Below are 27343 nucleotides of genomic sequence, written 5' to 3' on the forward strand. Positions count from 1 at the left end.
TATAATATATATTTCATTTCTTAATTGAAAGAAAATTTAATCAAATTATTTAGAATGTTTATACTTTACAATGTTTTTTCTTTGAAATCTCTACGATTTTTAGTTCGGGACATATTCCTATGCAATCCTATTCCCTATGCAATGACATAAGTAGTAACTGAAATATATGATCAGACGAAGTAAGTAGGTATTGCCTACGAACAGCCGAAATTGTACGGTCGCGACCACGAAAAATCTTAACTCGCAAAACTTTTCCTACAGATACTAATCTTTAATATCATTTGAAATTCTATAAAAATAATAAATATTTACTTGTAGCGAAAGAACAATTTAAAAAATTAATCGTTATAATTTTATACTTACAGAAGAGAACGTTTTTCTGATATTAACCGTAAAATTAACGTAGATAATCTAACAGATAATTCTACAATCAATGAAAATTCTATCGACATAGAGAAGAGATGAGCATCAGTGTCTTACACCATCCCAGCATGTAGCTAAGAGCAAACAGGAGCATGAACGATCAAAGAGAGAGAAAAGGGAAGGTAAGAAGAGAAGAGTAGACAACATGCGACGGTAAAGAGTAGTGGTTGTGGTAGTAGTAGTAGTAGTAGTAGTAGTAGTAGTATTACTAGTCCTACTGTTAGTAGTTGTGGTAGTGCTGGTAAGTATACACTGCTTCGTCAGTGGGTGATATAAATCACGCGAGAAGAAGCGCATCCTCCGCACCGTTCCATTCCTCTCTCTTTCTCATTCTCTTTCTCTTTCTACCTCCCCCCACCCTCTTTCTCTATCTCGCAAAGGAACGTTCCTACGCGCTGCAGGGATCGCCGTCATATCCGGGCCCTTTTCTATTGTGTATCTCGTGTTTGCCGGCAGAGACTTCGATCTTCGTGTGTGACACCCCCAGCCAGTGCTCTCGTGCGCGCGCGCGCACACGTCGGACAATCGTATCGATAACGAGCGACAATTACGGTACGAGCTACGAGTACATACAAACGTGCTTATTTGCAAAACGGTGCGAACCTGCGACAATGGGATACGTGCGGCTTCTTTCCGACTCTTCTTCTCTTCTTCTTCCTTTTTTAATCTTTTCTTTCCCCTTTCCTCCTTTTATTATTCTTAGAACTAAAACGTATAGAATTACGTGAATTGGTACGCGTACGCAACGTCGACCGTTTATTAGATGATAATAAATTCGTGGTTATTCGTATAAAAATATGTAAAATAAATAAATATTGAATTTACACGTATTTTCAATATTTTCTAATCAATTACTAAAAGTTCAATTATTTACTTATCATTCATATAATTAATATTATTTACTTAATCGAATATTAAATATGAGGCATTCCACGTCAAATCGACCACTTTTGACTCCGACTCCATGCGATTTGGCTGAAACTTTTTTATCATTTTTTACTCCATTGAAAAGCATTGCCCATTTGCCCCATATATATATGTATCTATCATTTAAAAATATTCTCTTTTAATAATATAAAGAATATTTGTAAAACGAGAAGTTAAACTTGTTGAAAACTTGAAAGGACTAAAAGCAAGTAGGTAAAGCTTGTCCTACGAACGAAGCGCCAGGACATCTCCGCGATCAATGGATCGACACTAAGCTAAGCCGTACGTTTTCCCATAAGAAGAAGAAGAAGAAGAAGGAAAGAAGAAGAAGAAGAAGAAAAAGAAGGAGAAGAAGAAGAACGCAGTCGTATTCTATTGAAAATGGGTACAGAATTCAGCGACGACATAAATCATAAAGCCTATTACAGGGCTACTAGATGTTGGCGCGGCGATAGCCACCTCTCACGCCTCGCTCCTTTTGCTCCTGCGTATTCTCCTCCTCCTCCTCTTCCTCCTCCTCCTCCACCTTCTCTTCTTCTTCTTCTGTTTCTTCGTTGCGTGCATTCTCCATATCCTTTTTCTTTCTCCGTCTCTTTCTATTTCTCTTTCTTTATTTCTTTATTTGTTTATTTCTGTTTGGTATCGGTGCGGCTCACCTGCCCGATCGCGTGTTCCCCGTGCGAGAGCACAACGAAGGAATAAAAGCTACATACGAGGATCAGGAAGAAAGCATTGTTCGCCCGCAGCGTTCAACGGCCAGGTCGCGTTCGCCTATTTTGGTTAGACACACTCGGCAAACTTGCTCGGTTCGTAGCGCTAAAAGCGCTCGATAAATCGCTTAACAAATTGACAAGGCTTAACGGGCCTATGTCGCTCGTAAATTATCATGATCTGACTTAAACTTTCTACGATATACGTCCTATGGTATGGTATATATACGTCGATACTCATCTGAGCTAGGTGACGCGGATATTCTTTGAAAAAAATAAACAAACAAATGAAGAAAATTTCTTCGATATCCTAATGGCAAGTAAGCAGGAATATATCTTCCTTGGGAAACTCACCTCTGTCGGTGGCTATTACAGGAATCTCGAGGTAGGGAGCAGTTTCTCTGTCGAGCGGTGCTCTCACGCAAATGTCTCCTGTGTCGCTACGTGCTTGAAGAAATTCACTTTCCAATCTTCCGGCTGCCAGAGTATAATTCACCATAGCGTTTACTCCGCAATCCGGATCGGTAGCTTGTACCTGGAAATCAAAGTAAAGTTATTTTATTAGATGATTTAATAAATAACAAATTGTCTACTAGGGATTGAAATCTATCATTTAAATGAATAGCATATGAAATGTTAAAACAATCTTTCTTCCCTAATTCTTTTTCTTTCTTCATTTCTGTATGTTCGTACAATGTAACGGAACGAGGATGAGACAAAAGTAACTTAGTATGAGGGATGACGAAGAGAGTCGTGTCATCGGGAACCACCTTTAAAAGGTGGAGTCGCTCGAGTCGAAGTACTTCGTTTAATTTCTCTTAACGTTCCTGAAACGGGATACCTAAGGGGCCTTTTTGCAGAGAGGTGGTCCATTCGTAATCTGGACCCGGTGACTAATTTGCGAGTGGCTTCTTTCGGTCTTCCTACCCTCTTAAAAGAAAAATAAAAAAGTATCTACCAGGAGACGTTAGTGGACGGACGTGGAGGCGGTGATGGACGCCTCCGTTGCGTTAACCACTGGCTCGTTTATTTCTACGAGGATGTATCGTCGACTCGAAGAAATCCGATGGAAGAGAGATACTTGCGATTTTACACACGGAAAAAAAAAAGAAAACAAAAAGAAACAAAATCCATGCTCCTTTATTTTCCGATTTACATATCATTCTTCCTTTATAAAATATATATTTTTATTCCCTAGTTTTATTCGATTATCAAGATAGATCATATGTTTTAAGAAGGCATAAAGATTCCATCTAAAAAATGTGTAACTCGAATTATTATCCACCGACCAAGAGAGAGAGAGAGAGAGAGAGAGAGAGAGATTAGAATCTATCGAAAGTGTGATTAAGAAGAAACGAGACGAAGTACGAGACCGTAAATTTATCCAACCGAGACGTAATTTGTACCACGGTGGTAGTCTTCTCGTGTACCTCGTGTAGAAGAAACCGAGCCTAGTAGAGAAAAAGATAGTAGTAATAGAGAAAGATAGATAGAGAGAGAGAGAGAAAGAGGTAGCATAAAAGATAGAAACAAGTTGCGGAACGGTAATGAACCCCTTAACCCGAGCGAGTCGCCTTAATGACAGTTTAAAGTTTCCTCTCGCGTACTCTCGCGATATCTCGCGAGTACGATCTAACTACGATATTCTTGAATACTCGGGATACGCCCTGAGTTGATACGAAGATCGTCGAATCGTTTTCGATCTGATGAAGGATCGGATCCCGTCGATGATCGATTACTTCGTTACGACCTGTCCAATGAGAATATTCGAGTTTTGCGACTTGAGATCTCCTTCTCTCTCCTACGATAGGGTATTTCCATTTATCGCTAGAAAATAAAAGAAGAAAATAGAAAAGGAAAACAAAAAATGAACGAAAGTAAATAAATAAAAGAAGGAACATCACGACGACCGTGGTTGAACTTTCCTTTTCGAAGAAATATTCATGGAAGGTACGTTTAGGTACGAAGAACGTAGATACGAGATACGATAAAATGTTGCATATAGGATCGAAGAATGTTATTTAACGGGGAAGAGGGGTAGTTACTAATGAATGCGATTGTGAGGATAACCTGTTTCGCGAAGGACGTCCTACTCGTTCGGCGTCTACAACACAACTCCGACTGACGGCACTCTTACTTGATCTTTGTTGTGCTACTCCTTGTGGAATGACAACACGTTAGAGTATTGTGTTTATTAAAACAACTCAGATCTCCAATGTTATCTCATGGCAATCTATTTCGTATGAAAACTAATGTAAGTGATACAATACAATCGTCGATATAATGAACATTGAATAATCCGATAGGATTGATAGCTTATGTTGTTATTAAATTGATTAGATGGTAAAAAGAGATAAATATATACATATATGATATAAAAGTAGTTGGAGTATTATTATCGTCATCGTCGAGAAGTAAGAACGTCTAGTAACGTTCGAAGCGTAATGAGTCGCATAGGTTTCGAAATGAACACTTGGGAAATAAGGTTTGCACATGGCACTAAAGAACTTTCCGGCTAAGGGAACATAGGTGCGTGAGAATCGTCGAGAGGGTGCGCGGAAAGAATGCGATTGCGATCTCGAGACGTAATTAAGGAGACCGTTCGTCGTCGAGAAAATTCTCAAGTCTCTTCTCTCTCTCTCTCTCTCTCTCTTTCTCTTTCTCTTCTTGTGGGTGGGACGAATTTAATGGCTTACTTCTTTTTAGATAGAAAAAGACAAAAGATAATATATATATATATGTACATATATATAAATATCTAACGATTTCTTCATGGAAAAAAAGGAACGATCGTTGTTTGAGATTCTCAGCTGTCTTACCATGGGAAATTATTGATTCTTCTTCTTCTTCTTGTAGAAACGATTGGGATTCTAACGAGATACGAAAGTCTGAAGAGGAGGCTCGTCCCGTAGAGTGGGTCGAGGACAAAATTGTTTAGAGAGCAGCAAAGACAGCAGTAGTCGTCTCGGAGAGTTTCGTTCCGAATACGTATAACGATCTGTTCGAGGGTTCTTAATTGGCTGGTATCCTTTATTTTTCTCTGTATTTGAAGTAGATCGTTCGTATATATCAGACATATACTCTACTTCTGTCTCGAGCTACTACGTTTTTAAAGTTACATCTGCTATGAAATGATATTGTAAAGAAACTCTTTAAGAAAAAAAAAATAAGTAACAACACCGTATATATATATAGTATATTAAATAAATCATAATATCGCGATTAAGAGAGAAAAGTAGATAATTATAATATGGAATAGTGATAAAAGTAGTGATTTCAGATCATACGAGACGGATTCATCGATCTTACTTTTAAACTTACAACAACATTTTTCGAATTCGATCGAAAGTTCAAGCTTACACATAATAAAATTAAAGAGCCCTTTCCTTTTCATAAATATGCATAAGCCTGGACGGAGGAGCGTGCACATACAGACGCGTATACACGGGAGTATCGTGTATGGCAAGAAGGAGTAAGGTACTGAAAGGAAAGAATCGAGCGAATATCGCGGGAGGCGGTCGGTAGGCGCTAGTCGGAGGCAAAAGGTACGAAGAAACGAAAAAGAAAAGGATAAGAGAAGGCGAGAGGAAGAGAGACGGAAGATAATAAAGCAGGAGTCCGCAAGGAATGATTTAGTGGTAGCCGCTCGAATAACTTTCCCGCCAACACTGTTGCCACCTTGAAGAAGGCTCTACCTTCTTCTTCTTCTTCTTCTTCTTCTTCTTCTTCGTTGGTTCGGTCCCAGCCTCCGATACACGCCGGTGCTCGAGAAAGGAAGCTCCGGGGAGAAGGTAGAGGAGGAAAGGCGGTGCCAGAAGAAGAGAAATTTGTTGGTTCGTGCACGAGACCTCCTCCCGAAGGAGAAGGAGAATTCTCTTTCTCTCTTTATCCTTCTCGGTCGAACAAGAAAGAGAGAAAAAAAAGATCTTAGACGAAGAGTAAGGACCGTAGTGGCGGAGAAGAAGAAGAAGAAGAAGGAGAAGAAGCAGAAGAAGAAGAAGAAGGAAGAGGAAGAGAAAAAGAAAGAGATTTCGGTCTCCTCTCTCCACCCAAACAATCATGCTAATGAATTACTGCCGAGCAGTATCGGTGCTGATCTGGCCAGCTAATTCGAAGCCGCTTCCAGGGGCCCCACCACACGGGACCACGCTGCGTTTTTTTCCCCGTTGAAATATCTTTTATTCTCCCTCTCTCTCTCTCTCTCTCTCTGTCTTTCTCTCTATCTATCTCCTCGTTAGTTTTATCTTTCTATTCGAATTCGATCCATTTAGATCCTTGTCTATTTTCTTCCAATATCATCGCTTTCGAAAAAGGGATCAAGGGACGAATAAATGTTGTACGTTTATTGATTGTATTTTTAATTAATTCGAATATATCGGTTAGAATTGTTATTAATAAAAGATCTTAGTTTTATTTAAATCATCTCAAATGAAAAATTATTCGATATTTTTCCTAATATCGTTCACACATTTTTATTTTTTATCACCGGATCTACGAGTTTGAGAGACACACGTTCACGCATACATACAAATTCGATTTTGAATATCTGTATATATGTGTATGTGTGTGTGTGTACATATATATCGCATACCTTTACGCATGATCACAGGGGTATATTAAATCGCGAGCAATCTTACCTGCTATATCCCAGTGAACATGGACCACGTGACGCATTGTTCAAATGGTTTTGTTTTCGGCCGACCTTGCGAGGAATATCGATTTCAATCGGCGTGTACGCGGAATACAATCCGCGCCGTGGATCTCTCTCCTTCTACTTCTACCTTTTTACCCTTTCTCCCTTTTATCTTAAAGCCCAACTCACAACGATTTCATTCGACTTGAATTCGGGATCTGTGAGAAGACATATACTTTTTTTTCTTTTCTCTTTTCTCTTTTTTTTTTCTTTTCTTTTCTTTTCTTTCTTCTTCATGGATTAAACCCTTTTGCATTCTTACGAGATATACTCTTCGAGGAATATTTCTCGTCCTTAAAAATCAACATACTCGCAAACAACTACGATTAACTTTAATCTTACGATCATTTGTAAACGTTACAATGTTACTTCGGTTAATTTTCTATACTATTGTCATGGTATGATTTAAAAATCAAACATCCCTGTTAACTACATTGTTCGATCATCTAGATATAATTGAAAGTATTTTCAATGGAAATTAAATTTAATTTAATTCGCAAAACTATCGTATCTTTCATTACGAAAAAACAAGAAGATCATGAATAAGAAGAAGAATAAGAAGAAGAAGAAGAAGATGAAGAAGAAGGAGAATAAGAATAAGAAGGAAAAAAAGAAAAAGAATAAAACAAGAAAAATAGCGAGGAGGATATCTGGGTAGAAAAGGGAGGACAAGAAGGGGAGTCTCGCGCGTCGTCCTTTAAGCGAGAGAGGCGCGAGCATGCTGAGAACCTTCCAAGGCATCGTATTTTATAACCGGTGTAGACAGCCACCGCACGTACGGCCGATTCTCTCCTTAGTTCTGCCTCTGCGCTACAACACGAGGACCCTTCCTCGTGGTCCTGACCAAACGCTACACTCTCTTCGACAAGAGAACGATCCTCGACCACCCTAATCGATCTCGAATACCATGCCAATTTTATAACTCTTATTTCCCTTTAACTCTGATCACACATTTTAGAAAATCACGAGAGTCATATTACCAATCATTATCATAACTAATATAATATATACCAATCATTATCATAACTAATATATATTCGATATAATTATTCGAATGAATTTTCAATCCTTATCTTTTTATTGTATATCATTGATTCATTATTAAAGTTTTGATATAAAAAAAGGAAAAAAAGATGCAAGTTTCGCAATAATAATTTTTCTCAACCGGTTAATGAACATTTCTCGTAATCTTAACATTCGTTAAGATCTTATCGTAAAGGAAAGCAACCCTCTTTATCAAGCATACGGACCAATGTGAATTATTTTAAATCTCTATTAATTGCCTAGCAATGAACTGGATTTTCCATATTATTTTTGGGAAATTGTATTACGTTCGCGTGTACGATGCAATTACTGCCAAGTTACGGTACAATAAAATGAAGTACGAAAAACCTTAGGGAGGTTCTATTAAGAAACTATAATCGGTCATTCGATGTAATTGCTGAACCGGTTTTCATCGACGTCTTATACGATCTAACCATCGTAAAGAATTAAAATGTAACTTGTTCTGTATCTTTATCTAAGAAAAAAGTATCTTCTCATCTATCCAACAATTTCATCTCCAATCGAATCCTCTGATCATAGGAAGAAGGATTTATTTCATCCGGAATGGATGGTCTTCCTCTATCGAAACATACTTCCGGGTACTTTAAATTAACAAGAGGCAATATTATTAAATTTATCGAAATTCATAACTTTGTACTTAAGTTATTATCTTTTAACGTCTTAGAAGAAAACAAGGGATAAGTTTAATATCTTCTTAATCTTTCTTGGAAAGACGAAGCCTAAATAATTGCTGTTCACACTGTTCGTTGACTTGAAATTAATGGGAGCGATTGAAGGAGTTAATGGCCACCGCCTGTATACGGTATTTCTATCTAGCGGTAAAAAAAGAAGTAAAATATTTTTCAATATTGCATCAAATTCTTAAAGACCCAAGGAGAACCTACCGAAGGACCTTGCATTCCCTAGGGTCAACCATGCCAAGAGAATCGCCATTTTATCGTTTCTACTTAACACGCCGCTATCCATATTCTCTTGTAAGAGAATACTTGAATATACCGATATTTCATAGAATTATCACGCGCTATTCTTCCTGAAAATTAACCACCTTTACTGATAAACGTCTAATACTTATTCTTAATCATTATTTCAATGAAAAATTCATTTATTCTCATCTTAAAAACATTACGTAGTATCATCATTGCATTATCTTACTTGCAATATAATAAAACATTCCATCGTATTTGTTTTTTATTGGATTATAAATTAAAAAAATAAAAAGAAAATGAAACATTTCTACGTATATATCAATCTTTCGATTATTGCACGCTCGCAATGCACCCTGCAACTCCAAGTATTCAGGGGGGAGGGGATTTTTCTTCTTCTTTGTAGGAGGAGAGGAAGAAAAGAAAGGAGAGGAGAGGAGAGAGGTGGACCTAACCCCCCGTCGTCGTCGTCGTCGTCGTCGTCGTCGTTGTCGGTGACTTTCCGTTCGTCTCTCGTCGTGCGTGCGACCACGCGGGCCGCAGCTTTTTGTTCAGCTCGAACTCCTCGACAGATAGAGCTGTTCGCTCCGACTAAGCCGGCAAGCTATCCTCGGTATTCCCGGCTCGCCGCCCTCCCTCCCCCTTCTTTCCTTCCTTCTCTTTTCCGCTCTCTCATTCTCTCTTTCTTTCATTCTGTCTGACTGACACTTACCCGCCAAGCTTCGCAAACCACTTCGATTCTACCCTCCATCTTCGTTTAAACTCTTTATCTTTCTTTTGCTTTCCTTCTTTGCGATTGATCGACGATGCTTTTATCATCTTGTCAATAAACATTTCTATGTATATATATATATAATTCCATTAGAGGATTTAATATACAAAAGAATTGATATGTAACTTGTTCTGTATTTTTATTATTTAAGAAAAAAAAGGTATTTCCTCATATATCAAGTAGTTTCATCTCCAATCGAAACTTCATTCTATACGATGGTACGAGAGAAACCGGCGCTATTAAGCAAATGTTGAATTTGTGAAACATAAAGGAACGTTCTATCGATGTTTAGATTTTCGTTTCTTCGAGAGAGCAATATATATCTATTGATATATGAGTTTCCTATTTTCTAGGAGTAGAGTATTTAAATTCAAGCAAAAAGTGCTACTTAAAATTCCATTTCATTTGCACATAAGAGCAGCTAATAGCGCAACCACGCGCTGCTAGTTCAAACCTCTTGGACACGCACATACATACCTTCTTTTTAACCTTGAAAAAGAGAGAAAGATAAAGAGAAAGAGAGAAAGGGAGAAAGAAAGAATAAGAAGGAGGACGAGCCGGAAGTATCGTGGGTGGACGAGCAAAAGTACCACGACCCTTTGTCACGCGAATTGACATGCAGGAACGATGCCCGGGTAGCCCGTCACGTGAGTCACCGCGGGTGTGCGGCCCCACAATTAGCTGGATGCGTATTCCCTTTGCATAAATAAATATGCGCGTGTTTGCTCCCTTCCACCGTTTTCATCCTCTCTCTCTCTCTCTTTCTTTCATTCTATCTTTCTTTCTTTCTCATTCTTATCCCGAGTCTTCTTCATCTTCTTCTTCGTACGTTTCGTATACGCTACACAATCGTACGATCTTACGTAGGTTGCTGTGGTTTAAGAAAAAAGAATTCACTAGATTGAAAGGTAAACCTTATGGAAAGTTATTTCTTTTGTCAAGCTTAAATATACCAATCAAATATCGTTTATACAACACTGAATTTCCAATTAACGACAAACATCCTCTAATTTATCCCAACAAACCGAGCCGATCTTTCGAGAATCGTCAAATATTTAACGCGTCAACGCGTGCCACCGTACAAGAAATGAAGAAGTTATTATACGAAGGATCGTGTAAAAAGGGAAAAGGTGAAACGCGGAGGTAACGCTCGATTAGGACGTAGAGGAAGAAAAAGAAATGAGTAGAAGTAGAGGAAGGACAAAAAAAAAATGTAAAATAAGTAAAAATAATAATAAGAAAAAGAGAGAAAAGGTCTCGATTCAAAGTCTCCGTGAGGTAGGAGACGTTAGACGGGTAGAAGAAGCTTCGGTGTGTCTACGGCTCGGTGTCTCGTCGTCTCCTGCCCTCGACTCGTTTATACAGCCGGTATACACGACGTACGGTACTAAACGTCCTAACCGGTACAGAGACCCGTGCGATGCTTTACATACGAGCTCGCGAGACGGCAAAAGTGATCAGGGTGAACGAGAAAGAAAGAGAGAGAAGGATAGAAGAAAAGGAGAAGGAGAAGTAGAAGGGGAAGAAGAAGGAGGAGGAGGAGGAGGAGGAAATTCGCACAATGCTACCAACCCGACGAACTCTATAGAGCTGTCACTCACTGTTGTGCTCAGAGAATCGGCCGTGAGAGGCACACTCTTTTCGTCTCTCTCCCTTCATTTTCTTTTTCATCTCTCTTCCTCACCTTTCTCCTCCTCTTCCTCCTCTTCTTTTCTTCTTCTTCTTCTTCTTCTTCTTCTTCACCAGTACTTTCCGCTTCTCGCGTCCTGCCAGCGTTCCACAACGGGTTCATCGACGTTGATTTTCAATGGAAAGTATCGACGTTCGTGTACGTGTTATGTAGGTACTGACTTATGGAAAGAGAAAGAGAGAGAGAGAGAAATATCGGTTAAATGTGGAAAGGATCGTGTTCCTCGCACGATCGCACCCACGTCTCTTCCGCACCTCGCGTATGGGCCCATCGCAAGTCGAAGATCGATCCCTTCCGCGACTATTATCCTTCATTGCGTTTCTTCTCTCCTCGTAAGGAAGAGTTGTAAGCAAAGATGTTCCCTCGATTGCTCTTCGATTTCATCTCTTCCACATATTTATTTTGTATTTTCTCTTTTTTTTCTTTTTTTTTCTCTTTTCTTATTTCATCGTTACGTTTCTTACGACAGAATTATGTTCTACAGGTAGTTAAATAAAATTTATATTATAAACTTATCGTTCGAAATTGCATAATAAATATTCTCTCGCACGGAAATGATTTTCTTTATATATAAAAAAAGAAAATAAATGTATAATTTTTGAAAGAATAAAAAGAAAAAGAAAAACAAAAGGAAAGAAAAAAGAAAGACGTAAAATCAACTCCGTACACACCGTCTTTTAACCTTTGCTCTCCCCAGTGGTGGTGTGTGCTTTCGCAGGATACCGGCGAGCCTTTGGGGAAGCACCAAGTCGAAAGGGAGAGGACCTTGTCGGGTCGGTGGCCGGTAATTGCGATGAGATATGGCGGCCACTTCTCATTAAAATAGTTTAATATATATTTGTCAAGCTATCCCGGCGACGTATGTTCCACCATTCGTTATCACCCTTTCAGTTCTTTCTCTCTCTCTCTCTCTCTCTTACTCTCCCTTTCTTTCTCTCTTTTTCTCTCTCGGAGAGACGAGAACCCAAGCATCGAGAGAACGTGCCTTTATTTTTCACAAATTCAGCAATCGTATAATGGTGCTGGTTTGTCTCGTTGTCACCGATCGGATCGGCATTTGCCTTCTTTAATCACACCTGGCGAATCCTTGGGGAAAAAGGTCCCAAAAGGGAATTTATGTTTTGAAAAATCGTATCTTAATGTTTTAATTCGTACACGTTTGAAACATAGACAAATTAAACGTATCTCATTAAAATTTTCTTACATTATATTTCGAAACCCGAATTCGGCAAGCATTGAAATCTCTTTTTTACATGATACTGATCAAACATTCCTGTTTGAATACAGTTTTCCATGTGAATTTATAACAGATATTAGATATTTCTTGTTTCTTTTTATTTTTTCCTTCATTCTCACACCAATCTTTTTTTCAAATTCATACTCGTTCTCGTAAGTACATCGACGTGAGGAAAAGTAGAGCGAAGAGGTGGTAGTGCCAGTACGCAGAAGGGCTCGTTAGTAATCTGCCTTTACAATCGAGGCAACGTATGCTTCGCAAAACCGTGGGCGTATGTCGACAGTTAAATTCGCAGTTTAAACACGCGGACCTTGGTTTGTACGGTGTACCGCGTATACGCGAAGAATCTTTTCTCTCTTCTTCTTCTTCTTCTCCATATTTTTTTCATCTCTTTATTTGTTTCCCTTTTTTCTCTGCTTTCGTTTTATCTTTTTCTTTTTTTATACGCATATTAACCGCGCGAGTCAAAACTCGCGCGACTCCGAGTGGTACCTAATTGGAATGCGACGATTTCGTTTGGCTGGTAAAGAAAGAGAGAGAGAGAGAGAGACAGAAATAAGTGAAACCTCGGTTAAAATACGAAAGTATTTCAATCCGCTACTGAAATAAAAACAGAATAACTTTAACACGGGAGATACAATAATTCCTTTTTTCTTCGCGATTTAACAGCAATGGAAGAAACTTTAAAAAAGAAAGCAAACGAGCTTTATTAAGTGCTCTCTCCTCCGTCCTTTCGTGTATTGTGGAGTCTTCTCTTTTAAATAAATAAAAACAAAGAAGAAGAAAGAAAGGAAGAAGAAAATATAACGAGAGGGAATGATGCTGTAAAAGTATGCGAGCAAGTTGAATTGCACCAACGGACCGAATCGTATCCGATAACGAATAACCAGAAGCGTAGGTAAGTGGATTGGTGAATCGAGAAGAGACATAGTCTTTATCATATACCTACAACTTGGAGAGTGGTATCGATATACAACAATCGTATATGTTCATACACGGGGTGACCCAAAAGCGAACACATTCGAGTCCTGTTTGAGTCTTATCTGAAAATCGATTATAAAACATTGATTTTGAGAAGTTGTAGGAAAGAAAGTTGGTACATTAATACTTCACGGTGAAGTTTGTATCGAGATAAAAGCAATGTTCAAAGGGAACAATACAAAAAAGAAAGAAAAAGAACAAAATAAAAAGAGAAAAGAAGACGAAGAAGAAGAGAAGGAGGAGGAGGAGGAGGTTGAGGAGGAAGAGGGCTGAGAGGAGAGGGTGAGAGGAGGGTCCCAAAGGGTCTGGACTTTGGAGAGGCCAGTTTATTATTATTCGGCAACCGCCCACGCGCAGATCGATCTCTCCGTGTCCCAACTGGTTGCCTCGACTCGTTCTCTTCTCTCGGTCTGTAGATTCCGCGTTCCGCGACTCTCTTCCTCTCTCTCTTCCTCTCTCTCTTCCTTTCTTTCTTTCTTTCTTTCTTTCTTTATTTCTATCTGTCGTTTTCGTTTTTTCCTTTTTTTTTCTTTCAGCTTTTTTTCCCCCCTTTTTCTTTTTCTCTTTCACAGCGAGAACCCTCGCTGAAAGCAAAGTCGCGACAGAGGGAACGCGCTGCGCCACCAGAGGGTCTCCCTTCGTCGGGTTAAGAGAAAGGTCGTCGATTAAGATAGCTGTCTGCTCTCTGGCGTGCATCCCATAGTCTCTTCTTCCACTACTACCTATCTCTCTTTCTCTTTCTTCTTATTATACTTCTCATTCTTATTTTCCAGCAACTTTGGATTCGCGTGCTACGATAGTCGTGGACTGAGAGAAAACATTCGTAGAATCGTAAATATCGAGCTACTGAAAATCTTGAATCCGTTTATTAAATTAATCAATTATTCATTTTTTCAAATTTTTCCCTTAGACGATGCTTGGAGGGAGAAAAATTTGCCAAATGTAATATAAACGTAGAAGTGAAAATAAAAATTGAATCGATTTAATTTAAATGCCGAGAACGTAATGAGGAAGATTTATTAAAAAAAAAAAGAAAAAAAAACCAAAAAGAAAAAAAAGAAAGAAAAATACGGACCAAAACAAACGAAAAGAAAGAAATAGATAAATAAGGTATAAATTCAGAAGTATCTTTGCGAGGTACTCTTCGTTGCCGACAAAAGAACGAAAGGGAAAGATCGCAATAATCGATACACCTATCCTCGCGTTAAAGGATTCCTCTGCGCCTTGTACATCCGTCGAAGACGTTATTGATCCTGCACACGCAAGCCTCCGTATCCCATTGCGATTTAATTGATCGTACCGATTAATAATCGCGTCTCCGAATAACGCGCCCTTTCCCTTCCCTTTGGTACGATCTCGGTGTACCCCCTTTACCTCTCCTGGAACGTCTCCAACGACGACCTGGCACCTAATATAGCGAGACGAATTTATTATGGCCGACGAGGCGTCGGTTCTACCTTCTGGTCGATCGACCCGCACCGTATTTCCGATCGTGAACACTAACACACACGCATATTGGTTAATAGTATGTGTGAGGCTATCGTGTAACGGCTTGTCGTATAATAAGGACGCATTTGTAATCAATATTTTAACGTTACCGAACGAACCTCGAGAGCTAAGGAACGCGGATGGTAAAGGTGGGAAAGGTGAGAGAGAAAGGTTCTCTTCGCTTAGGGTGAACCCTTTCAATTTATGCCATGAAATCTACGAAGAAAAGTAGTTCCTTGAAGAATCATTAACCTGTTAAGTTAAGTCTACGCCAATGTATGAAATTCATTTTTATATACTGTGATATGACAGCAATATTTCGATCAATCAATTCATATTTTTACAATCCTCATTTCTTAGAGGTTGATAAGTATATACGTTACACAACTAGTTTATCTCTTCTCATTTGTATATACATAAACAGAAGTTAAGTTTAATGAAATACTCGATGCAAAGACAGAAGGTAGGATTAATTGGTTAGCTGAAGCTACCTAAATGAGTAAGTAATTTATAAAAGTATTATTAACCGGTTATCAATGCGTCAGTGTACATAGCCGGAATACCGTGGCCGGTCATGGCTCTTAACTGTAACTGAAACGCTTCGATAGAGAAAGCCGGACTTAATGCGTCAATTATCGACGATCTTAGCCTATCAAGATGCGCGTATATAAGATCGTCGCAAAGAACGGTACTTCAATAACAGAAGCGATAGATCCTTCCATCAAGAAGAGGCTCGGGGGCTGGACACAGCGCGCTCACTCGCTCCTTGTAGTCTTTCGCGCCAATTAATGTTGACAATTAACAGCTCCATTGTACCGGTAATTACACGAGGTAGCGCACGCTCGAGGAAGTGATGCAAGTAGAGAGAAAGAAGAAAAAGAAAAAGTACGAATAAAGCAATAAGAAGAAGAGGAACAAGGTAAAAAGAGACGAGAAAGAAGAAGAAGAAGAGGAGGAAGAAGAAGAAGAAGAAGAAGTAGAAAAAGAAAGACGATGATGAAGAAGAAGAAGAAGAAGAAGAATGATCGCCTATCTCGTAGCTTGAAATCAACTTCTTTCTCGTTCCAACGGTATAGTTAAGTTTAGATACATAAATATAGTTAGGTAAGACTACGCTTCGATACATCAACGATCTTTGCGGTCAATGAGCACGTTTTACGGAATGTTTTTACTTAAAGAATTTCAAAGAACTTTAAAAGCTACAACGTTTGTGTGTGCAAGAATTTCCCTGGCGTGTTCGTATATCGATCGAGAAACGAGGTCGAGGATCGAACGAACGTCGAAACGTCAGGAAACTAGTGAGGAAACATTAGTAACATGATTGCGTTAAGTGTATCGCGAGTCGATCCGTTATTAATCTTAAGAATCGTTCAACCATCTTTCTCCGAAGTTATTTTTCTTCAATCCTACGCTTGTTTCACGAAGAAAATCATTGAAAATAATGAATCCTTGGATGTTGCTGTCCGGTGGTATCGCGAGTAGTATACTTGGTACTTTACTTTAACACGCTTATAGGAACTTTCTCAAGCATCGAGGAGGCGTTATCGACGACTAAAAGCAAGAAAACGGTTTACACGACGTTTCCACTTGGTTGCAATGTTGCGACTTTTCGACTACACGTGTATACACGCACGTATATTTATGTATATGTTGGCTACATAAAAGCGATAGAAGAGAGATAGGGAAGAGTTTACGTCCTTTATAGTTAGGCGACACGCATAATCGGGATATAGGAGGGGTTTAGACGTTAGGAGCTCTCGTCTATCTCTACGATTTCATCATACGTATAAGACACACTTCGAACCCCGAACAGAAAGGGCGAGAACGAAGGAATGAGCCAGGTTCGGAAAAGGGCCGGTCTTAGCAGCCTACGGTGTACGTACGAATGACCGCCTCTTCGGATGTATTACGATGTATGTATTAGCATAATTATTGGTTGTTCGCTATCAGTGCCGGCGGGTCGGCGTTCACCAATTTATGATTTCATCGCCGGTCGTGCCGTGGCACACGGCGCCCGGCAAAAGCGGCGCGTCTTCGAATAAAGAAAGAGAAAGAGAGATAGATGGATAGAAAGAGATAGATAGAAAGAAAAAAAGAGAGAGAGAGAGAGAGAGAGAAAGAGAGAATATGGTTGCTCGGAGGAGTTCGATCCACGAGCCGTGGGCCGACCATTGTTGTCCCTTTTTCCTCTTTAACAGGGATAATCGGCACCGAGAAGATATCGGCAGGCGAGAATACACGATGTACGGAACGCAAATTGCCACGGCTTTAATATCGATAAATTTCATTGGAATTGAAATTTTCGACTATATTAAGGAGTAATGGACGTGTACCGGGATAGCCACCGTTCGATAGATCCACACACACACACACACACGAGTATTAACTCAAACAGATCTTTTCTATTCGATGAAAATATTTGTATAAAGACGAACTCGAATACTCTACTAAGATTACTTTATATAGATATATACGTATCTGGAAATATTCATACGACAAATGAGTCATACCCATTTGAAAAACTGGTTCTTATCTTCGTTAAACTCTCCCACGCGAAGTTCGAGCATCATCATCATCATCCTGTAACGAGTGAAATTTATTCTTAACTCTTCTTTCTTATCGTTAAGTTTTGGCCTTGCATCGAAATTTTCCACCTTGTAAAATCATACACGCTAACTATCCAACTAATAAAGTATCTTTTTTTCGGAGAGGTCACCGATGTCGCTTTAATAACTACCAGACTACCTTAAAAGTTCAACGATATATTAATCGTTGAAAATACTCTTGCACGATCTTTAAAGTGCAATAACGTACTCTTTGTTCCTTCGCTAAACCAGATTGCACGCGTATGCTGCTATCTACATATGTATACATATATACACATACACACACACAGAAACATATACATATATGTATGCATACACTCGGAAAGTTGCAAATCTACGAGCTGCCGCTCGTTGCTGCCGCTGCTGTTGGAAAGAGAAAGAAAGTTTGCAAAAGTTTACGATAACAACGAGCACGCTAATGATAAGTTAATACCCGGTCGTAGCCGATAGCGCATTTTCAATTTCGTTTTATAGTAACGCCGCGTCGTTTCACGAGAACGTTCATTTATACGTACGTCGATAGAGGTTCATGGATCGTTCGATTCTTAAGGATACATTTCTCTCTTTCTCCCTCTCCCTCTCTCTCTCTCTCTCTTTCTTTCTTTCTTCTCTTTCTCTCTTCCTTAAGTTCGAGTTGGCGTTCTCTTTCTCTCTCATTCGCGCGATGCAATCCAGTCCTTAAGTGGCAGGTGCTTAAGATTCCCTGCGATCGCGCGAGGAGAACCAGTCGTGCTGCATTTGGATCGAATTCGAATTCGTTCCTTTCTTTTTCTTTGACTTCGATCTTCCCTACGTCTATACTCCAACTCCTCTCTCCTCTCTATCTGTTTCCCCTGCCCCCCCCTTTTCTCTCTTTCTCATTCTATCTCTCTATCTCTCTTTCTTTAGGCTCATCCATTTGACTGGCGCATACCAAACGTCGATCCGTATTTCCACTCGCTGAAAAGTATATAAGAGGAAGATGGGGGTCTGCGTTATACTAATTTGGCATGATCACCTTCGTCACTCTTATCCTTGATTAATCGTTCGGATCTTTTCAAAGAAATCGACTGGGCAAAATTTTACTAAGAGAACGAACCACTATAATCGTCCGTCGTACCTAAATTAGGCTTGTAATGCTTGTAAAAATAATACAATTATCAATTTTCCATCTCGTTAAGTATTATAACTTCGGATTGATGTTATTATTAATTGGAATGTATATTACTGTAAAGTAATGTAAGCTATAAATTGTAATTCATTACTCGTGAGACTACTTTATAGATAATTTTAAATTACGAAGCAAATTTTTGGTTCTAACAAGTATCAAAAATTATCGTGAATGAACATCTTTCCTGTTGGAAGTGGTGGGATTCTGAGAGGAAGGATGGTAGAAGAAGAAACAATTTGTCACTGGATGCCGACCCACGGGGGGCCCCTTCTTCTTCTTCTTCTTCTTCCTCTTCCTTCTTTTACTCCTGTCACTCTCTATCTTACTCTCTTTCTCTTTCTCTTTCTCTCTGTTACTCTAGCGGTCCACGTGTCAGCTTATAACGTCGTCTTCGCTCGTGTCGAAACTTCCGTGGCGCCAGGAAACTTTTGTTCGCACAGAACGCACCGGTATCACGCTGTTACACGCTCTCGTCGAAAGGAAAGAAAACAAGTATTACACAATATCAATCTGCGACGATGGAAGAACGAGAGGATCGATCGATCCAAGAACTCGATAATGCGTCAATATTTCGAAGACGCGAACGAACCTATTTGAAAAAAAAAGAAAAAGAAAAAACATACATTTCGTATCTATCAAATTTTCTGACTCGAATCGAATAAACGTTTTGCGTTGGTCGGAGAAAGTGAATCATCGAAGTTGATGATGAAAATTTTGAATGAAATATTAGAAAAAAGCGTGCGTGACCTGGGACAAGATTTTATTTAAAAGAAAAATTAAAAGGGCAAAAAGTTGTCCAATTTTGCGAACAACCAACAATGAAATTATATTTCATATTACGTTCGCGATGAAAACGTAGAAAGAGGATGGTTGTAAAATGACGTGCACGAGCTTTGAAGAAATTCATAGTGGATCTCTCCGAGTCGGGTCACACGTAAAGCGAAATAACTTAAAGAGTGGCCGCTAGCAAAAAGATATATACTCTACGTCTTTCTCTTTTTCGCTTCTTCCCCCCTTTTTCCTTTTCCCTTCTTTCTTTCGTACCTACTAGCACGCTCCTCAATTATCGCGAGACCCAGTTTTTCAGTTAACCGAGATTAGTTCTAGTCGTAAGCGTGCACTCCTCGACGATTTCTTACGAGGGCCGACAATCGTGGGAGTTAATTAGACGAGCTATCCAAAAATTAACATTCGCGACAGCGCTAATACTATTTCAAGAAAACATAATATCCTTTTAGTTTCGTTCATGAATTTAAAAAGATATATTAGTATACGAATAACTAGAAGAATTATTCAATTTGATTATATTTCTTCTTTAGACTTACGCGAGAAAATAAATTAATTACTTTGTATTTCTAGTCTCGCGTGGAAAATAATTAATTTATTCGTATATACAATAACTGTGTCTCATAAAATCGTACACTGTTATGCTTATAGAATTATATTTTTAAAATATTGCCACTTTACTTTACTAAGATTAGAAGAGAATTATTTTCATCTATGAGACGGCAATAGAATTTAATTGTTTTTATTATTATTACTTTTTTTTTTGTTTTTTATCGAAACCGATCATTTTATATTCATTGTATATTACATGTATAAATGTATATATAATTGGTATGTCCTCATTAAGGTTCCACATGAACGAAACGTAGTCCTCGAAACGAGACTGTAGAAAACAGAGGCTGTTGCTATTTCAGAATCACTTACCAACGCGATGATGGCACTTTACGCGCTCGTATAAATCGAAAAAGCGAAGGAAGATTACACCGGAGTTTCTCGAACGTAGAGAGATACGTCGACGTAGCTCGTAAAACGATAGCCATAATAGATGCATCTCGGTGGAAAAGATGCGCGATGCGATGCGATGCGATGCGCACTGCGTGATGCGCTGTGCGCTATAAAATCTGCGGTTTCATAACTTTCGGCCTTTTCTTTTGCGTCTCCTTTCCTCATCTTCAAGAGCATGTCGTACTTCGATATTTCATTCGACCATTATATTTATTTCTACCTATAGTTGTTACGTTCCTAGTGTGTCTCATTCGATTAGAATACCTTAACCATTTATTTTTTGTTGAAATTAAAAAAAAGAAAAAAAAAGGAAAAAAAAAGAAAAAACAAGAAAAAAGTCTCCATGATTCATGAGAATTCGCGTAGGAATTAGATTTTGCTCGAGACAGTAAAGGAAGGGAAAGTATAAGAAGCAACGATTACATTTACTAGGGGAGAAGGAAAACCTCGACATCCTCGTAAAATCATATCTGTAATGGCGGTAGTGGTGGTGGTAAATATCCGAGATAGGATGTTGGCAATGTGCGGTTTCGTGCTATTCTATCTTTGCTTTCCATTCCATCCTGTTCCACGTTTAAAGCACTGAAGGACCTCGCAATAATCGACACCTAAGCGCGACCACGTTTTTCCATCTTGTCCGAAGACCCGAAGAAATGGATATTACGATGGGTTTTTTAAGTTTTTTACACACAAGTAGAAAAAAAATTTTATGTTCTATCGTACATCCACATAAGTCAACTCTAAACGCGTCTGATCGGTTCGTGGAATAAAACAAAAATTAACTAAAAATAAAAAACAAAACTAGACGACTACCGACGACTCGAATAGAAGAAAAATTCTTAACGTTCGCCAGAAATATTTCTTTCGTCCTAGTTTCTTCATTTATTTTTTTCTAATAAAGTAAAAAAGAAAGAAAGAGTAGGCATACCTAAGCGTAAACATTATGTGGGTAAAGTAAAAGAGAAAGGAGAAGGAACGAAGAAAGGAAGAAAGGAGACGCATTCTCGATCGGGGTTCTCCTCCTCCTCCTCCTCCTCCTTCTCCTCTTCCTCCACTACTTGCATTCTTGTTCCTCGTGTTACAAGCGTGTGCGTGAAATATAGGTTGATATCGCGATAAATAATGAGGTGCCCTTCGCGGTGATGCCCGGGGCTGCCGCTACTGTACTTCCACGACGTGTGCTGACTCCCTTTTCCTTCCTTCCTTCCATCTCTCTTTCTCTCTATCTCTTTCTATCTCTCTGTTCCCTTCTGCTCTTTTTCCCTCCTTGCATCCCGTGTACGAGAACACACCGACATGCATAGACGGTCAACGTTGAGGAACCAGTGCGCCTACGTAAAATCAGGAACGTGCCTTGCGATCTACACTTCTTTTTGGATTATTAATTTTCTTTTCTCTTCTTTTTTTTTGCTCTTCTATTTTTTTTATTTCTTTTACATAGGATAACTAACTTCTATCTAATATATTTCATATTATTTTTTTTAAATTCATTATACCAACAGTTTAGATATACATATATTGTTAAACGATCTACTCGATGTATACATCAAACGTGTTCGTATTTTTCGAAGGATTGATATTATAAATCGTTGAAACTCGTTCGAGAAATTTCTAACGAGAGGGTTACGTTCAGGATGATATTTTTTTTCAAGGCCTCTTTTCTTTTTCTTTTCTTGTTTTTTTTTTCTTTTTTTTTTTTTTTTGCTTTCTTTTATCAAGAATTTGGGTCTTGTCATCGAGAGAAATCGACTCTGATATTTCGTTCCACGCTACCGAATTATTCTCTAATCGATAAGATCGATGCGGGGATGATGAATTGAACGTACGTACAACGTAGAGATGGCTTCTGAATAAAAATAAGAACGAGAAGGACGGAATAAGAGATGATAAGCGTAAGCACCAAAGTATCCCAGGTGTATCCACCTGGTTTTCAGTGCTCACGTTTCGACGATTCGTTCTGGACAGAGAAAAAAAAAGAAAGATGGACGATAGCTCAGCGCGCCAAACGAATTAGCATAAATGCGTATCTTTCTTTTATTTTTTTTATTTTCTTGTTGTTTTTATTGTTTTGTTTTGTTTCAACCGTTTCCTCGCCCTTCTTTCAATCTCTCTCTCTCTCTCTCTCTCTCTATCTTTTTATCATCATGGTAGAATAAAATAAATGAGAAAGTTTTTTAACGTTGACGGATTCTTCCCCTTACATAGTTTTTATTTGAAATATTTGAAATAATAATAAAATAATTTAAAAAAAAAGGGATAAGGATAGTAGTAAAAAATTTCTAGACTTTAATCTGGTTATTCAATCACTTAAATAAATTTTCTTAAAGTACACATTTAGAGCTAGATCATTTTCTGATAGTGAAAATTGTTATGCATTGAAATAGAAATTTATTATAATATATTAAAATTCTTAGACCCGTTTTTAAGATTAAAATAGATAAATATAGAAGAATTCCTCTTCTGGAATATAAAAAAAAATGTTTATCACCAATCGATGACTGTAATCACATCGGCTAATACTCGACTATTCATCCTACTTCAAATCACTGGTTTTTGTACGATCTGATTTAAATAAAACTGTAAACTCCTCGAGAAGATATTCGATTTTAACGATAAAAAGAAAAATGATCGTCTGGTATACGGGACGATCCATTGGCGTGGAACGCGGATGTCGAACGATCGATCGTGTCGTTCACTTCAACTGAGTTTAGCGATTGGTCCAGGCATTTACGAGTGGTATAAACCAACACGCAAGCGATCCTGCAGAATCGTGTCTCTTTAAAATGCACCAAACAGTCTCCTATTTCTAATGTCGTAAGAATGAATAATCGAGTTCGTTCATGATCGACTTTAGTTCGAAGAAATCAGTAATATTTCTAATCGAATGGTACGAAATGTATTAATATTTTGAAATCGTACATAAGACACCGAATACAATCGCTTTTTCTTCCTTCCGTTGGAAAATAAAATTCGAAAAAAACAAACAAATAGAAAATAACTTTCCATTGATTTTTCCTTTTAAAGTTCTAGGAAGTATATGGGAATATTATGAGAATGGGACCCGTAAAACGAAAGATAATAACATGTGTTACGACCCCACAGGTGGGGAGGACAATAGACGATGAATATTAGCTCTTGTGGTCTCTCTTTTACTATTTCTTTGCGTATGATCCCTTCAAAGAGAAGATAGAAAAAAAATTGCATCGAAAGAATGTTGCGAAGAGGATGGAAAACATCCTTGAACGTTTCCAAGAGAAGAAGCGTCTTAAAATGAAATTAGATTCTTCCTTGCGTATCGAACGGGACGAAGAGAAAAAAATCGAATGAAAAGAATATCCAACTATTCGCATAATCGTCCCCATTCTCTGCTCTTCTTACAGACTCGAGGAAAACGAGTAACGGAAATTGAATTCCGGAATTGGAAAGGCAAAAAGAGCTGATACGTAAGAGGAGCAACCTTGTCCGCCATTTGTTCCTCCCATTAACCCTCCTAAGAAGGTACTTTCATCTAACCGGAAATTAAATTTAATAATTGTATCCTGAAACACGAACACCTTCCTTGTCCTTTTTAATTCTATACTCCTTAGTGAGGTTAATTCAGAAAAATAGGGGAAATAATATAGTTTGCGTTTTTAATTAAATTGACAAGTATTATTCATGGGATCTCATCTACCACTTTCGTGGTTTCCAAAAAGGATGCAACTTTCTCTCTCTCTCTCTCTCTCTCTTTGGATATTGAATTTAATTCTTTCCAAGATCTCCCACGGGTTTTTCGATTCGTCCCGCTCGGCGGGTCACAAACTGCCTTCTCGTACGCATCTGCAACTTTTTTTCTCTTACTTTTTCATATGATAAAGAAAGAGAGGGAAATAAAGAGAGATAGAAGTTTCGGAAGAAAAGGGGTTGTTGCAAGCATCGAATCGACGTTAGACGCGCGTACGATTGGAGAAACTCACGCAGACCGTACCTAATTATCGGCGGGCGGTCGAGTGTGAGAGTACACCGCACATGGTGCAACGTAATGGACCGGTACGATCTATTAGTTCAAGGCGAGAATCCACCGTGATCTATGTCCTCTCCTTGTGTTTAATATCCCTTCTCCCTTGAAATTCCACGAAATTCCTTCATTCTTCCAAATCAATTTTTTTTTTTCATTTATATTTTTTTTTCTTCTATTTTTTAATTAATCCTTTAATTAACCCAACACACTACGATGAGATATATGATAATAATTATCAAAATTAATTATAAACGAGAACTGTTTAAAATATTCAAATGAAAAAGAAGAAGATATACCGGTATACGTGTCTTAATAATCCTTTCTTACAAAACAATTTATTGCATAAGGGAAAGTAAAAACACAAAACAAGAAAATTGGCGACAATCTGGGTAATTATATTACCTGTTGGTGTTTTAAAAGAGGATTGAGAACATAGAGAGGGGAGAGGGTAAAAAAACAGGAGGTAGTCAGTGTGTCGTAACGCGTTTTACTCGTTAAAACTGGCTCGCCATTTGGTATCGACTAGATAGATCACGGTCTAATTTATTACTGGCGGAGTAAAACGCTATCCCAAGCGAAGTATAAAAGGAGATTCGATTGAATTCATGGAACGCGATCGTTTCTTCTCTCAGTAGCCTCCACTCAGGTTGGCTCCGGTTTAAAGATAAAAGGCAGACCACATTGGACTCACCTTCTTCTTATTATTTTTATTCTTTAGAGAGAGAATTACCTTTACGATCGTCCTGAAATATGCTCCTACTTTCTATTCGGTGTTAGTACCTGTATACGTGTCTAATTACATTTGACTAATAGAAAGTTTAATAACAAATTTGTTAGTTTCGAACGAAGATTACTTCGACTGTTTCGATAGGTACATAGGAGTGTGTGTGTGTGTATGTGTATGCACGTAATAACGCAGCATTACATCTATCTATCTCATTCTATACAATATCTAATTATCGGTAGGCGGTCGTATAAACGAATTACATGCGCTTTTACAACTAATGGAGTGAGACCTCTGGCAATAAGAATACGCGATTAGTACTACTCGTATATTAGAATAATCTAGATGCAAATATCATTCCGCGTCGGTGTATTTTAAAACAAATTAGAGATTATAAATTATCATTGAATTTATTTATTTGCTTGCTATAGAAATAAGTTTGTCTAAATGAAATATCATTTAAACTTGTTGTATCTGTAATGGCATACGAATTGGAACGAACGAATATCTCGAACATCCTATTGTCTATTTAAAACAAAGATTTATCGGAATCGTGGGAGAATAAAAGAGTAGATGATGAGTTCAAGGTAAAAGATCTACGTACACCTTGCAGCTACCGAGAGAGAGAGAAGAGAATGTATTGTAATTATCTGTTAACACCGTTCACGTATCTAAGAATCGTGTCAAGTATGCAACCAATAGCATAAAACGATCTATTGTCACGGATATTTACATCGGCACGATACTCATCTACTACTTGCCTGCCTTTCACTGCCTCAGGTATTTTATATATATGTGTGTATATTTCTCTCTGTTTCTTTTTTTTATTAGTTTATTTATTTCTTTATCTTTCTTTCATTCTTTCTTTCTTTATCTTCCTCTTCTTTACGTTTTCTTTCATCTTAGTTTCGCAAACTGCGGTGGTGCTTTTATTTAAACGCTCGACTCTCCGCAATAAAGCACGTTTTATAGACCATTGTCGAGGATAAGTCGACATTGGAACGCTTTACCTTTTATTTATTCCAACCTCCTGCTAAAGCTATCGTTTAACGCACGAGTTGTGCTCTCATATGAATATTTATCCGATTTAACGGTGTTCAAACTCTGGGGCCGGTTATTAATGAGACAAGGGCCTTAATCGTTTCAGAGAATCACTTTATCTAGGATTTCAAAGATAATTAATATCCTCTTCTAAACAATTTTCCTATAGTCTTTTAAATTACTATCAAGTTTCTATCAAATGTTACTCTCAACTGTGAGATTAGGAATGTTATCTCCAGTACGATATTTTCGTTTTACTTTTAGATAATAGCTGATTTTTTGCCGAACTCATACTTTTGCACCACACCAATAGTTTTCGCTGAACATGTATATGCATTCAGAGTGTTGAAAGAATTAAATGAGAAAAAAATTTCTTTGAAAATGATCTTTTCTATTATTTTCATTAGAAATCGAAGATCGTTAAGTGTTCCGTTTGTAGAAAAGATATCGCAGAAAGTTCTTCGCGTAGGTCGTAGTTACTTGGATGGCGTGAAATCTAAAGAAAAACCGTTTACGATACGGCCCTGGACGAGTGGAGCCCAATGTAAGAGAGACACTACGTGCTAATGCGGCTCGATCAGAATTTATAGTTTCGCTCGACGGCTTATCTCAACGTTCGTCTCACAACGAGCGATTAGATTCACGCGTTTCACGCGTTTCCAATTAACATGTCGCACCGTTCTCTCTTACACTTTCTCCCATACTCTCATTCTCCTTCTTTATCGTTTCTTTACTTCGAGGACGAAACGAAGGAATCGAGGAGAAACGAAGAGAAGAAAAAAAAAAAGGAAAAAGAAAAAAGCAAGAAGAAAGAGTCGGAGTAGGAGAACTCGAGATCGCAGTCTCGTGTAATTAAACGCGAAATTAACGGAGTCGAATTGGTGATTGGACGTAATGGCAACATTTAAAAAAAAGAGAGAGAGTAGAAGTATAGCTAGGCAAAAAGAGCAAGAAGATAAAGGTAAGAGAAAGAGAGTAAAAAATAAAGACAAAGAATGAAAGATAGAAAGAATGGCAAAAGCAACTCGATGGGATACGCGTTTTCGTAATTTGATTGCGATTTATGAGTAATTAATCCGTGCATCTTCGCAGCCCGTTATATTCGTTTCTTAGGTGTTCTTC

The 27343-nt window shown here is 38.2% G+C and overlaps 1 protein-coding gene across 1 annotated transcript in view; it reads right to left on the reverse strand.

The window, feature by feature from the left end:
- The window catches only part of LOC122525945 (protein dachsous), a gene marked incomplete at its 5' end in the record, with an annotated part of 121795 nt that overhangs the window by 47160 nt on the left and 47292 nt on the right, over window positions 1–27343 (reverse strand). Inside the window, one exon of the mRNA XM_043648987.1 lies at window positions 2415–2595. Coding sequence (XP_043504922.1) covers window positions 2415–2595 — 181 coding nt within the window. The remainder of the gene's footprint in view (window positions 1–2414; window positions 2596–27343) is intronic.

This window comes from Polistes fuscatus, unplaced genomic scaffold (genome assembly GCF_010416935.1).
Source record: "Polistes fuscatus isolate 324 unplaced genomic scaffold, CU_Pfus_HIC Scaffold10, whole genome shotgun sequence".
Classification (NCBI taxonomy): Eukaryota; Metazoa; Arthropoda; class Insecta; order Hymenoptera; family Vespidae; genus Polistes; species Polistes fuscatus.